Source organism: Carcharhinus amblyrhynchos, chromosome 14 (assembly GCF_965287045.1).
Source record: "Carcharhinus amblyrhynchos chromosome 14, sCarAmb.v2.hapA, whole genome shotgun sequence".
NCBI lineage: Eukaryota > Metazoa > Chordata > Chondrichthyes > Carcharhiniformes > Carcharhinidae > Carcharhinus > Carcharhinus amblyrhynchos.
This window is the reverse complement of record NC_137337.1, coordinates 72,200,752-72,215,825: the sequence shown is the minus strand read 5'-3', so window position 1 is coordinate 72,215,825 and position 15,074 is coordinate 72,200,752. Positions and strand designations below refer to the sequence as shown.

General features: G+C 46.2%; 1 protein-coding gene across 1 annotated transcript in view; it reads left to right on the top strand.

Annotated features, from left to right (window-relative positions):
- The window catches only part of LOC145352777 (cysteine-rich motor neuron 1 protein), a 208,762-nt gene that overhangs the window by 155,047 nt on the left and 38,641 nt on the right, over positions 1-15,074 (top strand). Inside the window, exon 5 of the mRNA XM_080203086.1 lies at positions 6,800-6,997. Coding sequence (XP_080059212.1) covers positions 6,800-6,997 — 198 coding nt within the window. The remainder of the gene's footprint in view (positions 1-6,799; positions 6,998-15,074) is intronic.

The window sequence follows — 15,074 nt, the reverse complement described above, 5'->3', positions numbered from 1 at the left end:
AGACTGGACATTTGTTGATAAAGGATACTAACTGTGTTATGTTTAGAGGGACAATGTTTTCATGTAGGAACGTGGGAAACTCCCACAATAGAGGGAATAAGCTGATATCTGCAAAAACTACCGAGTTTGCACATTCTCCCTGTGTCCGTGTGTGTTTCCTCCAGGTGCTCCAGTTTCCTCCCACAGTCTAAAGTTGTGCTGGTTATGTGGGTTGGCCATGCTAAATTGCCCCTTAGCATCCAAAGATGTGTGAGTTAGGTTGATTTGGCCATGCTAAATTGTCCCTTAGTGTCTAAAGATGTGCAGGTTAGATGGATTGGCCATGCTAAATTGTCCCTTAGTGTCTAAAGATGTGAATTAGGTTGATTGGCCATTATAAATTGTCCCTTAATGTCAAACGATGTGCCGGTTAGGTGGATTGATCGTGCTAAATTGCTCTTTAGGGTCAAAAGATGTTCGGGTTGGGTGGACTGCCCATGATAAATTTCCCCTTAATGTCCAGAGATGTGCAGGTTAGGTGAATTGGACATGCTAAATTGCCCCTTAGTGTCAGGGGGATTAGCTAGGGTAAATATACGGGAAAGGGCCTGGGTGGGATTGTTGTCGGTACAGACTGGATGGGCCAAATGGCCTTCTCCTGCACTGCAGGATTCTATGATCTGCAGTAGTGGGGCGAGGAATGTATTGAATCCAGCTGAGTTAACTCGCAGCAATATCACAGACGGCTGGGATTTATGTTACGAATGTGCCTCAGTCTTTAAATGGAAAACTGTTTCCAGAGCAAATTTGGAACAAAAAAAATCCCTTCCACGGCACTGAAAGCTGAGGTCCTGATGCTGATGCGTCGGAGGAAAAGGGGAAGGGCTGGACTTCACACCAATATTGTGTCTTCAACATTTCCCATTCAGTTTTTGTAAATTTCATTCACATAAATTGTAGAAAACTAAATAGCCAAATATTACTGCACTATTGTGACAAATTGATTGTGCATATTAATGGAATAAGCCTTACTTGCAAGCACAAAACTGGTGTCACAACAGCTCTTTAAGGTGACAAGTATTAATGGTTTCTCAACTGCCCCCTCATAAGTTAACATGCTCGTAATTTCTTTGGAAGATCTGTTTCATAGAATTCTTGCAATACTTTAGGAGACCATTTGGCCCATTGAGCCTGCGCCGTCAACAATCCCACCCAGGTCCTATCTCCATCACCTTACATATTTACCCTACCTAGTCCTTCCTGACACTAAGGGGTAAGTTAGCATGACCAATCCACCTAACCCGCGCATCTTTGGACTGTGGGAGGAAAGCGGAGCACTCGGAGGAAAACCCACGCAGAAACAGGGAGAATGTGCAGAATCCACACAGACAGTGACCCAAGCTGGGAATCAAACCCAGGTCCCTGGTGCTGTGAGGTAGCAGTGTTTACCACTGTGGTGCCTGTTTTATTGCCAGTCGTTTTTGCGAATTAAGTCACTCTGTATCTCTTTGGTGACTGAATTCGTACAACACAGCTGCTTAAAGGACAATAAATATATTGACTTTTCGTGCTGGAATTGTACAATGGAAGAACGTGCCCACATTGAATGTCTAAGTAAATCATTAAGTTGCAATATTACTGTGACAAAATTTTAACATTCCCTTGTATTGCAATACGCCTTTAAGGGTATCAGCATGGCACCACTGGAAGGGAAATGTGTCATTTGTCAAATGTGTCTTAGTATCATTTTTACTTTGAGCAGAGCACAGTACGCACAGCTCTGAAGGCTCCAGGATTTATACCTATGCGTAACGGTTCAATTTATTTATTATTTGATTAGTGTCACAACTAGGCTTACATTAACGCTACATCCCCTAGTTGCCACACTCTGGCACCTGTTCAGGTACACTGAGGGAGAATTTAGCACAGCCAATGCACCTAACCAGCACGTCTTTCGAGGAAATCGGAGCATCCGGAGGAAGCCCACACAGACACATGTGAACATGCAAACTCCGCACTGACAGTGATCCAAGGCCAGATTTGAACCCAGGTCCCTGGCAGTGCCAACCATTGTGCCACCATGCTGCCCACCTCATGCGCCTAGTCTTAATAAATCACTTAATAAATCCCTCATCAGACTGATACCTTGTGTCTTGTACAGTCAATAACCAGGGCTATTTTGTTATTCTAATAATACAGCACCTAGAGGTCTGGGTAATCACTGAGTTTGTCCCATGTTTAAAATCCTGGAATCCGATTGTGAGAGAGACATTGCTCAAAGCGAGAGATTCTGGGTGGGTTTGTGTAAGAATTTCCAGCAGATTTGTTCTCACGTGACCTTAAACCGGAGTAGATTGATGAGTCCTTCTCTCAGGTGGGGTCTTCCACTTTCAAGGTATTACTGTTAATCACCTCGGCTGCTTGCTGATTCGCAACTAGTTTGGTGAATTTTAACGCTCTGTCGGTAAGTAGCACCTTGTTTTAAGAGCAGCAAACAAAAATGTTTACTTTGTCGTGTGACTTCCACAAGTTCACAGTCCTTCTCCCTAAACAAAAGGTGAGTTTATATGCAGCAATTTTTAAAATTTGCTTATTCATTTGCGGGATGTGGGTGTCGCGGTCTGGCCCATGCAATTCTATCACCCTTGTCAATCCCCTCTGCACCGTCATCGATATCTCAACACCTCGTTATACCAATGACGACCAGAAATGCGTGCAATAGAATCCCTACAGTGCAAAAGAGGCCATTCAGTCCATCAAGTCATCGCTGACTCTCCAAAAGAGCATCTTACCCTATCTCCATAACCTCACCCAACTAATACCATGATCTATACGTCTTGGGGTCGCAAGGGGCAATTTTACCATGGCCAATCCCACTAACCTACACATCTTTGGATTGTGGGAGGAAACCCACACAGACACAGGGAGAATGTGCAGACTCTGCATAGACAGTGACCCAAGGCCGGAATCAAACCTGGGTCCCTGGCGCTGTGAGGCAACAGTGCTAACCACTATGCCACCATGCTGCCTTCCCCAACGCTCTCCAATTGTAGTCAAACTAAGGTTTGATACAGGTTCAGCATAACCTCACAACTTTTTAACCCGATCCCTGTAAACTATAAAACTTAGTGCATGGCTTGCTTTTTTTTTAATGGACTTGCAGAGCTGTACTGCAGCTTGATGTATTTCTGCTCAGATTCTTTGTTCATCCTCCTCATCTAGATTTGCACCTTCCTATTAATAAACACCGCTCTATTCTGCCCAGCAAAATGCATCATCTTTGCTAATAATCTACCCATCAGCAACTTTATCAACAAGTCCCTTTTGATTTGATTTAATTTATTATTGTCACATGTATAAGTCTAGAGTGAAAAGTGCTTTATCCAGCTGCCTCTTGAATACATTCAATGTTTTGGCATCAACGACTTTCTGTGGTAATGAATTCCACAGACTCATTACTCTTTGGGTGAAGAAATGTCTCCTCATCTTCGTCTTAGATGGTCTACCCTGAATCCTCAGACTGTAACCCCTGGCTCTGGACTCCCTCACCATCAGGAGTCCTTGTGCATGAGTCGCAAAAACCCAGCCTGCAGGTGCAGCAGGTGGTCAGGAAGGCGAATGGGATGCTGGCCTTCATAGCGAGGGGGATTGAATATAAAAGTAGGGAGGTCTTGCTGCAGCTGTATAGGGCATTGGTGAGGCCGCAGCTGGAGTACTGTGTGCAGTTTTGGGCGCCGCACCTGCGCAAGGATATTTTGGCCTTGGAGGGAGTGCAGAGGAGGTTTACTAGGCTGATACCGGAGTTGAGGGGGTTGAGCTATGAGGAGAGGCTGAATAAACTAGGCTTGTACTCGTTAGAGTTTAGAAGAATGAGGGGAGATCTCATTGAGACGTATAAGATGATGAATGGGATGGATAGGATAGAGGTGGAAAGACTCTTCCCGCTCAAAAAAGACAGTAGGACTAGGGGGCACAGCCTCAAGATAAAGGGGGGGCGGTTCAGAACGGAGTTGAGGAGGAACTTCTTCACTCAAAGGGTGGTGAATCTCTGGAATTCTCTGCCCGTTGAAGTGGTGGAGGCTGCCTCGCTAAATATTTTTAAGAAGCGGGTTGATGGGTTTTTGATAAGAGAGGGGATTAAGGGTTATGGGGAGAGGGCGGGAAAGTGGAACTGAGCCACGACAGATCAGCCATGATCTTATTGAATGGCGGGGCAGGCTCGAAGGGCCAGATGGCCTACTCCTGCTCCTATTTCTTATGTTCTTATGTTCTTATGTTCTAACACCCACCCTGCATCTACCCTGTCTAGTCCTGTTAGAAATTTATAAGTCTCTATGAGATCCCCCCCCTCATTCGCCTGAACTCCAGTGAAAATAACCCTAACCTCGTCACTCTTTCCTTATACGTCAGTCCCACGAGACTGGTATACCTTAGACGCACTCCCTCGAGAGCAAGAACATCCTTCCCCAGAAAAGGAGACCAAAACTGCACACAATATTCTAGGTGTGGCCTCGCTAAGGCCCTGTATAATTGCAACAACACACCCCTGCTGCTATATTCGAAACCTCTTGCAATGGAGGCCAACATCCCATTTGTCTTCTTTATCGCCTGCTGCATTTGCATGCTTACTGATGGTGGGGGAGTCCAGAACCAGCGGTCACAGTCTGAGGATTCAGAGTAGAAAGTCTGACAACACCAGGTTTTAGTCCAGGTGAATGACGAAGAGGGAATCCCCTTGAAAGCTTGTGAGTTTCCTATCAAATAAATCGGTTGGACTAAAACCTGGTGTTGTCAGACTTTTTACTGTGTTTACCCCAGTCCAACACCGGCACATCCACATCATCGATTCAGAGTAGACCATTTAGGATGGAGATGAGGAGACATTTCTTCACCCAAAGAGTAGTGAGTCTGTGGAATTCATTACCACAGGAAGTAGTTGATGCCAAAACATTGAATGTATTCAAGAGGCGACTAGATATTGCACTTGGGGGAATGGGATCAAAGGTTGTGGGGAGAAAACAGGATTAGGCTATTAAGTTGGTCGCTATAAAGCACATGATTTGATTTATTATTGTCATATGTATTAGTATATAGTGAAAAGTATTATTCCTTGCGCGCTATACAAAGCATATTGTTCATGGAGCAGGACAGGAGATAGTGCAGATTGTAGGGTTACAGTTAAGGTGTAGAGAAAGATCAACTTAGTGCGAGGTAGGTCCATTCAGAAGCCTGACAGCAGCGGGGAAGAAGCTGTTCTTGAGCCATTCATAACTTTCTGTAATTTCTTGTGATCTTGGTCAGAGCAGGAGCTGTACCAAGCTGTGATACAACCAGAGAGAATGTTTTCTATGGTGCATCTGTACAAGTTGAAAATTTAAAAGTTGTGTGAAAAGTGCTCTTGTCACTGGAGCTAATTTATTTCGAAGTGGATGAATGTTGGGGCTTTTTTCGCCCCCCCCCTCTCCGAACATTTGATTTGCTGATTGGCACGCGGTGAAATTTAACAAATCAGAGGTCAGGAATTTGCACGCAGGGTCAAGGAGAATCAGTCACCCTTCATAGTGAAAGTCTCACTGATTTCTAAAAGGGATTTTTTTCTTTTCCTAGCCATCAAGAAGTTATTCAAGTAAATGCTGATTTCTGCTTTTTAAGTCCAGAGTAACACTCTTACAGGGCAAGAATTTATGAAACGTTATTATATGGCTCGGGCTGTAGAGACAAGTGTTGGTGCGCGAAAGATACCAGACAGCAGAGAGGTTGTGAGGAATGAATTTAGGCGGCACAGTGGTTAGCACTGCTGCCTCACAGCGCCAGGGACCTGGGTTCAATTGGGGTCACTGTCTGTGTGGAGTTTGCACATTCGCCCCATGTCTGCATGGGTTTCCTCCCGGGCAGTCCGGTTTCCTGCCACAGTCTAAAGATGTGCATGTTAGGTGGATTGGCCAGGCTAAATAGCCCCTTGGTGTCAGGGGATTAGCAGGGTACACATGTGGGGTTACAGGGGTAGGATCTGGATGGGATTGTTGTCCGTGCAGGCTCGATGGGCCAAATGGCCTCCATCTGCACTGTAGGGATTCTATGAATCTACGATTATAGTCGGTGACCAGTTTGTGCAAAGAATCAAGAATGACAGAACAAGAACATGGCTTGGGTAAGGAGCAACATCTGTACAAATTGTCCAAAAATGACCAGTGTAAAGGCCTGGGCACTGGAAGATCCTGCCACCGGAAAGGGCTGGAAAATCCAGTCCTCAGTCACTCTCACCACAGAGATACAAGAAAAATATAGCAGATGCTGGCATCTGAAACAAAAACAGAAAATGCTGGAAAATCTCAGCGGGTCTGACAGCGTCTGTGGAGAGAGAATAGAGCCAACGTTTCGAGTCTGGATGACCTTTTGTCAGAGCTCAGCCCTGCTGAAGGGTCACAGAAACTCAACAAGTTTGCTCTGTTCTCTCTCCAAAATTGCTGTCAGACCTGCTGAGATTTTCCAGCATTTTTTTTTTGCTTTTCTCACTAGAATCTGGACGACCTGCTGTAAAATTTCCAGCAGTTTCTGTTCTTATATCTCAAACGGTAATGGAGAAATCGCCATTTCTTCCTCTGTATTGGTTATTGTAGAACTTCGTTCCGAATGCAACTTCCAGGGGAGGCACAAAATGTTCTTCCCGATTCAAGAAACGTTTTCTAAAAAAAGGAAAATCCTTTCCCCTCCAATCGAAATGCGGCGGAGCTTTGGAATAAATCACGTGGACTCTGTAAGTTTTTGGTTTCTAGATGATTGAACCTCATTCGTTCATTGTCACTTCTGTTTTGTGCAGACCCGATTTTTCCCGTGGTCAATGGCCTGGGCTGTCTGGCCAGGGGTCAGATTCGAGCGCATGGCGATCAGTGGCGAGACGATGATTGCACCTTCTGCCAGTGCGTCAATGGGGAGCACCACTGTATGGCCATGGCATGTAAGCAGACATGCCAAAATCCCGTCAAAATCCCAGGAGAGTGTTGTCCCTTCTGTGAAGGTAAATACTGCAAGCAATGCATTCATTCATTCATTCATTTATTAGTGTCACAAGTATGCTTACATTAACACTGCAGTGAAGTTACTGTGAAAATCCCCTAGCCACCACGCTCCAGTGCCCGTTCGGGTACACTAAGGGAGAATTTAGTACGACCAATGCACCTAGCCAGCACGACTTTTGGACAGTGGAAGGAAACCGGAGCATCCAGAAGAAACCCACGCAGACATGGGGAGAGCGTGCAGATTCAGCACAGACAGTGACCCAAGCCGGGAATCGAACCCGGGTCCCTGGCGCTGTGAGGCACCTAACCAGCACAGCGTTTGGACTGTGGGAGCTAACTCTACGGTGCAGAAGGAAGCCATTCAGCCCATTGAGTCTGCAGTCAACAACAATCCCATCCAGGTCCAATCCCACATGTTTATCCCATTTAATCCCCTGATTAAAAAAAGGGCTATTTAGCATGGCCAATCAACCTACCCTGCGCATCTTTAGAGAGCTGGAGGAAACTGGTGCACCCGGAGAAACCCATGCAGATATGAGGAGAATGTGCAGTCTCTGCACAGAGAGTGACCCAAGCCGGGATTTGAACCTGGGTCCCTGGCGCTGTGAGGTAGCAGTGCTAACCACTGTACCATTTAAAGCGGAGTGGCAGTGATTTAACTTTGGAATGCCATTTTCTACTTCAAGTACTCTGGGGTGTGCATTCTGAAATAGAAATGACGCAGGTTTATCGCCTATGAGATTTGCATTTAATGTTAATTCAATCTTGTGCGTCTGGCCACCTTAACATTGGGATGACAGATTAAAAACATGGCAATTGCACCAATCTTTGGGACTACTTTGGGCGGCACGGTAGCACAGTGGTTAGCACTGCTGCTTCACAGCTCCAGGGTCCTGGGTTCGATTCCTGGCTCGGGTCACTGTCTGTGTGGAGTTTGCACATTCTCCTCGTGTCTGCGTGTGTTTCCTCCGGGGTGCTCTGGTTTCCTCCCACAGTCCAAAGATGTGCGGGTTAGGTTGATTGGCCATGCCAAGAAATTGCTCCTTAGTGTCCAGGGATGCGTAGGTTAGAGGGATTAGTAGGTATAATATGTAGGGATATGGGGGTAGGGCCTGGGTGGGATTGTGTTCGGTGCAGACTCGATGGGCCGAAGGGCCTCTTTCTGCACTGTAGTGTTCTATGATTCTATGATACTTGACAAGGTATAGGTCACCCGGTTGACAATGTCACCTGTCACCATGATAATACAGGCGTATCAAGGCATGCGCTCCCTCAGAGCTGACATTCCGGTAAGTGAGGTGGATCGGAAACCTAATCAGCCAGTGCTGGGCTTGTTCCAGGGTTTTTTTATTGATGCAAGCCATCGATATGTTCCTGTCGGGCTGGGGAAGTGTTTATTAATTGTGTCCGGCTCCTGTTTCCATTCACGGATCTGCCTTCGTCATGGGCCCCGTGACATTTCCGAAGAGGCTTTGTTGACCAAATTCCCAGGAATTATCAGCTGAATAAGTTACTGAGCTGTCCACGACAGTCTGGCTGAACTTGATGACCCGTTTGCCCTTCTCTAAGGTCGCAGTTTGGCAAACGAACACAGCCTGATCAACCGTAACGGAATTTACTAAACAATGATCAAAACAGGAAGGCTACCTCTTGACAGTGAAGGTCACGGAAATCTATATATTTTTCAAAAAAAATCACACAAAGCCCTGAGAAAGCAGCAGTATATTATGCATTTTTGCCATGCTCAGAAATGAATGAGCTTTAATAACAGAAAATCACATTGTTTAAAATTTATTTGTTAGTGTGACAAGTAGGCTTACATTCACACTGCAATGAAGATACTGCGAAAATCCCCTAGTCGCCACGCTCCAGCGCCTGTTTGGGTACACTGCGGGAGAATTTAACATGGTCAACACGCCCAACCGGCACGTCTTTCAGACTGCGGAAGGAGACCGGAGGAAACCCACGCAGACACGGGGAGAACATGCAGACGCCACACAAATAGTGACCCAAGCCAGGAATTGAACCCAGGTCCCTGGTGCCGTGAGGCAGCAGTGCTAACCACCGTGCCACCCCCCGATATTAGATTTGATGATCAGCCGTGATCAAAATAGTTCCTGGCTAAAGAGACCAAGGGATAGGGGGAGGAAGGGGGGGATCAGCCATGATCGAAATGAATGGCGGAGCAGGCTCAAAGGCCAAATGGCCTACTCCTGCTTCTAGTTTGTGTTTCCATATCTTTGCTGAGGTGAAAAATTGAACAGCAATGGGCTCACCCCTCTGGATAAACACAACTTCCTAAAACAAAAAAAAATTCATTTAAAAGTACACCGATGGAGAAAATTTGTCGATAATTAGAGGGCGAATGAATCATTTTAGGTTCCCACTCTTCAGCCAAGGTCATGGTGACCAGACCACAACAGTAGTATATTTTGTTCTTGGAGGACAGATGAATAATCAGGAGTTTAAGTATGTCTGTCTTCCTGGTTCAGTACAAAGTGAGCTTGTGGTTTCAATTTCACTCACTCGTTTGGAAACCTTAGTGAGGGACATAATTAGCTAAGAGGTTTCGTTTTGGGGAGAAAACACATAGTTATCATTCCATCAAAATGGTTTTATGCTAATTGGCTAATTTATATTACCTTAATTTGCCTGTGTTTTTTTTTTAAAACATTAAACACGGCCACTTAAGTCTCCCGGAGTGAGTTTCTGACATGTGTTAGTGGTAACCGAAATTGCAGGTTTAAAGATATGGGAATCCGAAACCAGATCCCAAGAAAGATTACAGATTCGGTTTGGGGAAATTCCACGTCCGCTGCCTGCAGAATTCTTCCCAATTAGGTTTCTGTTTATTTATCCGTGTCGCAAGTAGGCTTACATGGGTTTCCTCCGGGTGCTCCGCTTTTCTCCCACAGTCCAAAGATGTGCGGGTTAGGTTGATGTTCCATGCGAAGAAGTTGCCCCTTAGCGTCCAGGGATGTGTAGGTTAGAGGGATTAGTGGGTATGATATGGGGGTAGGGACTGGATGAGATTGTGTTCGGTGCAGACTCGATGGGCCGAAGGGCCTCTTTCTGCACTGTAGGGTTCTATGGTACATTAACGCTGCAATGAAGTTACTGTGAAAATCCCCGGGTGGGATTTCCTGGCCATGGTCATTCCAAAACCGGAAAATCCCGTCCAAGTTCAATGGACTTTTGCATGGTCTGCCCATCCCTCCCCCCCCCCCGCCAACCGGCTTTGATTCCCGTAGGGGCATGTTGGGGGTCAGGATAGGACATATCCCCCACAGTCGCCACATTGCAGCATTTCTTCAGGTTCACTGAGAGAAAATTTAGCACAGCCAATGCACCTAACCAGCATGTGTGTTGGACTGTGGGAGGAAACAAGAGCACCCAGAGGAAACCCACGCAGACACGGGGAGAATGTGCAAACTCCACACAGACAGTGACCCAAGCCGGGAATCAAACTCAGATCCCTGGCACTGTGAGGCAGCAGTGCCAACCACGGTGTCGCCCATTTTTTTTTAAGTTTATTTATTCGTGTCACAAGTAGGCTTACATTAACACTGCACATTAACCATGGCCAATCCACCTCACCCACTCGTCTTTGGAAACTAAGGGGCAATTTAGCGTGGCTCTTGGAGTGCTTTCCATTGGATGGTTTTCTCTGAAGCCCTGGTATAAAGTGTTTGTCGGGATCCACTGACAGGAAGAGACACTAAGTATTGTTTGTTGTCCAAATCCAAACTCTCAATGACCTTTAGGACTTGAGCAGTTGATGACATAGTGAGCTATCAGGTGATACTTGCATCGTAGTTGGGCTGTGATTACTGGAAATGGGAATGTGCTGACTGATAACCTTGTCAGCTGATCAAGTAACTGGACCACAGACAAAAATACAGAGATGTGTTTGTTTGGAGAATTGTCGATCTGAAGAGGTGCCATCATTGTAAAATTAGCCAATTGAAGTTTCCATATTATGCACCGCAATTACATTTGCCACATGGGCATACGATGCAATTTGTTCCTGAACTGTTTCAAATGCTTTTTTCATAGAGTCTCTATAGTGCAGAAGGAGGCCATTTGGCCCTTTGACCCTGCACCTATACCACCCAGGCCCAATCCTATGTGTTTGTCCCTCTAGTCTTCTGGCACTAACGGGTCATTCAGCACGGCCAATTAACCTAACTGGCATATCCTTGGAGTGTGGGAGGAAACCGGAGCACCCCGAGGAAACCCACGCAGACACGGGGAGAACTTGCAGACTCCACACAGACAGTGGCCCAGGCCGGGAATTGAGCCCGGATCCCTGGCGCTGTGAGGCAGCAGTGCTAACCGCTGTGCCACCGTATTGCTCACTGCAGATGAGACGAAGAATAAATTAGGGATAAAAAATGTCCCCTTGGTATCTCACTGTACCTGTGCACAGTTCAGTAAGTTGAATTACGTCCTTCCCTGCTGCTGTCAGACGTTTGAATGGACCTACCTCGCATTAAGTTGATCTTTTCTACACCCTAGCTATGACTGTAACACTACATTCTGCACCGTCTTGTTTCCTTCTCTATGAACGGTATGCTTTGTCTGTATAGCGCGCAAGAAACAATAGTTTTCACTGCATGTTAATACATGTGACAATAATAAATCAAATCAAATCTCATCACCTTGTTCAGAGTAGTGAGAGCATTAGATGCAGATGTTCCACAGTGGTGCGTTAAACCCAAATCTGGTAGGAAGCTGAAATTCCCTGAGCTACTGCAGTTTCTTCTGTTCCAGTGCCAGAACTATGAGCTCCGTCTCGGACTCCTGCAAGATGTTGCCAGACCTCCTCCTCTTGGAAAGCCGGGTCCTCCAGAGGGAATAGCCGGTTGCTATTTCCCCCGCACTCTGCCAAACCCCAATTCCAACCAACCAAAGCAAATCAGCTGAGCGTGAAATGAGTTGCTTGTTTAATCAGATGGCCAATTAATTGGTTTATTGGAGTATAAATCCCAAAGCTTGTGGCCTTAAATCAAGGTTTTAATCTGCAAACTGTTTTTGACACGGAACGTTTTGTGATGTCGCGCCAGGTGGCATCAAACATCTTGCACTCGATAGAAAAAAAGTTAAGTTCAGTGAAATTGTTGTTGCAGTTAAACAGGGCCCTGGTGAGGTCACACCCTAGAATATTGTGTGTCGTTTTGGCCTCCTTTTCTGAGGAAGGATGTCCTTGCTCTCGAGAGAGCACAGCGAAGGTTTACCAGGCTGATTCCGGGGATGGCAGGACTGATGTATGAAGAGAGATTGACTAAGTTAGGATTGTTTTTGCTGGCGATCAGACGAAGGAGGTGGGGGATCTCACGGAAACTTATAAAGTTTCAGGATAGATGCAGGGAGGATGTTCCCAATGGTGAGGGAGGTCAGAACGAGGGGTCACAGTCTGAGGGTTCAGGGTGGACTATTTAGGACAGAGATGAGGAGACATTTCTTCACCCAAAGAGTGGTGAGCCTGTGGAATTCATTACCACAGGAAGTAGTTGATGCCAAAATATTGAATGCATTCAAGAGGCGGCTGGATGTAGCACTTGGGGCGAATGGGATCAAAGGTTATGGGGAGAAAACAGGATTAGGCTATTGAGTTGGATGATCAGCCATGATTGTGATGAATGGTAGAGCAGACTCAAAGGGCCGAGTGGCCTCCTCCTGCCCCTATCTTCTATGTTTCTATGAACCCTGATTAAAAAATTTACAAATGTTTGATGGTTCCAGAATAATTCATCCAAATGATGTTCAGTTCAGCTGAATCTGTTAGCGTGGCAAGTGGGACTGACCTGTAAAGTGCATCTTTATTTTTGAAGAACATTCTATTTAAACTTCTGTTAACACCAAGGGGGGGAGGAATTTCCAGCCATACTCATCCCAAGGCTGGAAAATCCCATCTGAGGTCAATGGATCTATACAGAGTCTGCCCCTGCCCGCTACATGGGGTGGCACAGTGGTTAGCTCAGCTGCTTCACAGCACCAGGGTCCCCGGTTCAATTCCAGCCTCAGGTCACTGTCTGTGGAGTTTGCATATCCTCCCCGTGTCTGCGTGGGTTTCCTCCGGGTGCTCCGGTTTCCTCCCACACTCCAAAGAAATGTGGGTTAAGTGGACTGGCCGTGCTAAATTGCCCCTTAGTGTCGGGAGATCAGCAGGGTAAATGTGTGAGGTTATGGGGATCGGCTGTGGATGGGATTGTGGTCAATGCAGGCTTGATGGGCTGAATGGTCTAATTCTGTACTGTAGGCATTCTATGATTCTACGATTAGGTGGAACACAGTGCTTAGCACTGCTGCCTCCCAACGCCAAGGACCCAGGTTCGATCCCTGGCTTGGGTCACTGTCTATGCGGACTTGGCATGTTCTCCCCGTGTTTGCGTGGGTTTCCTCCGGGGTCTCCAGGTATCTCCCCTGGTTAAGTGCATTGGCCGTGCTAAATTCTCCCTTAGTGTACCCGAACAGGTGAGTATGGCGGCTGGGGGATTTTTCACAGTAACTTCATCGCAGCGTTCATGTCAGCCCACTTGTGACACCTCCCTGGGACACTAATAATTAAACTTTAAAACAATACTGTCAGCCACGGTTCGGTGGGTAACACACTCGACTCTTGAGTCACAAGACTGCGCTTTCAAGTTCCAGTCCTGGATTCAAGCACAAAACAAAACATATCCAGTGCAGTTGTGAGGGAGTGCTGCACTGTTGGAGCTACTGGCCATGACGTGGAAATGCCAGCACTGGACTGGCGAGGGCACACTACACTCACCTGATGAAGGAGCAGCACTCCGAAAGCTCGTGACTCCAAACAAACCTGTTGGACTTTAACCTGGTGTTGTGAGACTTCTTACGGAGGTACTGGTGGCACAGTGGTTAACACTGCTGCCACACAGCACAAGGGACCCGGGTTCGATTCCCGGCTTTGCGATACTGGTTTTTGAATGGTATATTAAGTATTGAGTCTTCCCCATTACGCTGTAAGGAAGTGTGGAGAATCTGTCCCTGGTGAGCTGGTCAGTGTTTACCCTTTAACATCACAAAACAGAATATCTGGTTGTTATCATATTGCTTTTCGTTGGAGCTTGCTGTATCCAAATTGGCGACTGTGTTCCTTACATCACAACAGTGACTGCACTTCAACAGTATTTCAATAGATGTCAAAAGTTTTGAGAAGTCCGGGGGGTCATGAAATGTGAAAAATAAACGCATGTCAACAAAACGAAGGAGACTGTCATCGACCTCAGGAAGTATAAAGGAGAACGTGCCCATGTCTACATCAATGGGGATGAAATAGAAAGGGTCGAGAGCTTCAAGTTTCAGATCACCAACAACCTGTCCTGGCCCCCCCACTTGCCGACACAATAGTTAAGAGAGTCTATCAACGCCGTTACTTTCTCAGAAGATTAAGGAAATTTGGCATGTCCAGTACAACTCACCAACTTTTACAGATGCACTATAGAAGGCATTCTTTCTGATTATATCACAGCTTGGTATGGGCTCCTGCTCTGCCCAAGATCGCAAGAAACAACAAAAGGTCGTGAATGTAGCCCAGTCCATCATGCAAACCAGCCTCCCATCCATTGATTCTGCCGACACTTCCTGCTGCCTCGGCAAAGCAGCCAGTATAATTATAGACCCCACGCACCCCAAACATTCTCTCTTCCACCTTCTTCCATCAGGAAAAAGATGGAAAAGTCTGAGGTACCAATCGACTCGAGAACAGCTTCTTCCCTGCTGCTGTCAGACTTTTGAATGGACTTACCTTGCATTAAGTTAATCTTTCTCTACACCCTGGCTATGACTGTAACACCACATTCTGCACTCTCTTGTTTCTTTCTCTATGAACAGTATGCTTTGTCTGTATAGTGCGCAAGAAACAATACTTTTCACTGTATGCTAATACATGTGACAATAATAAATCAAATCCAGAAGTAGCCAGCATAATTAAGGACCCCCACACACCCCGGACATTCTCTCTTCCACCTTCTTCCTTCGGGAAAAAGATACAAAAGTCTGAGGTGACGTACCTAACAGCTCAAGAACAGCTTCTTCCCTGCTGCTGTCAGA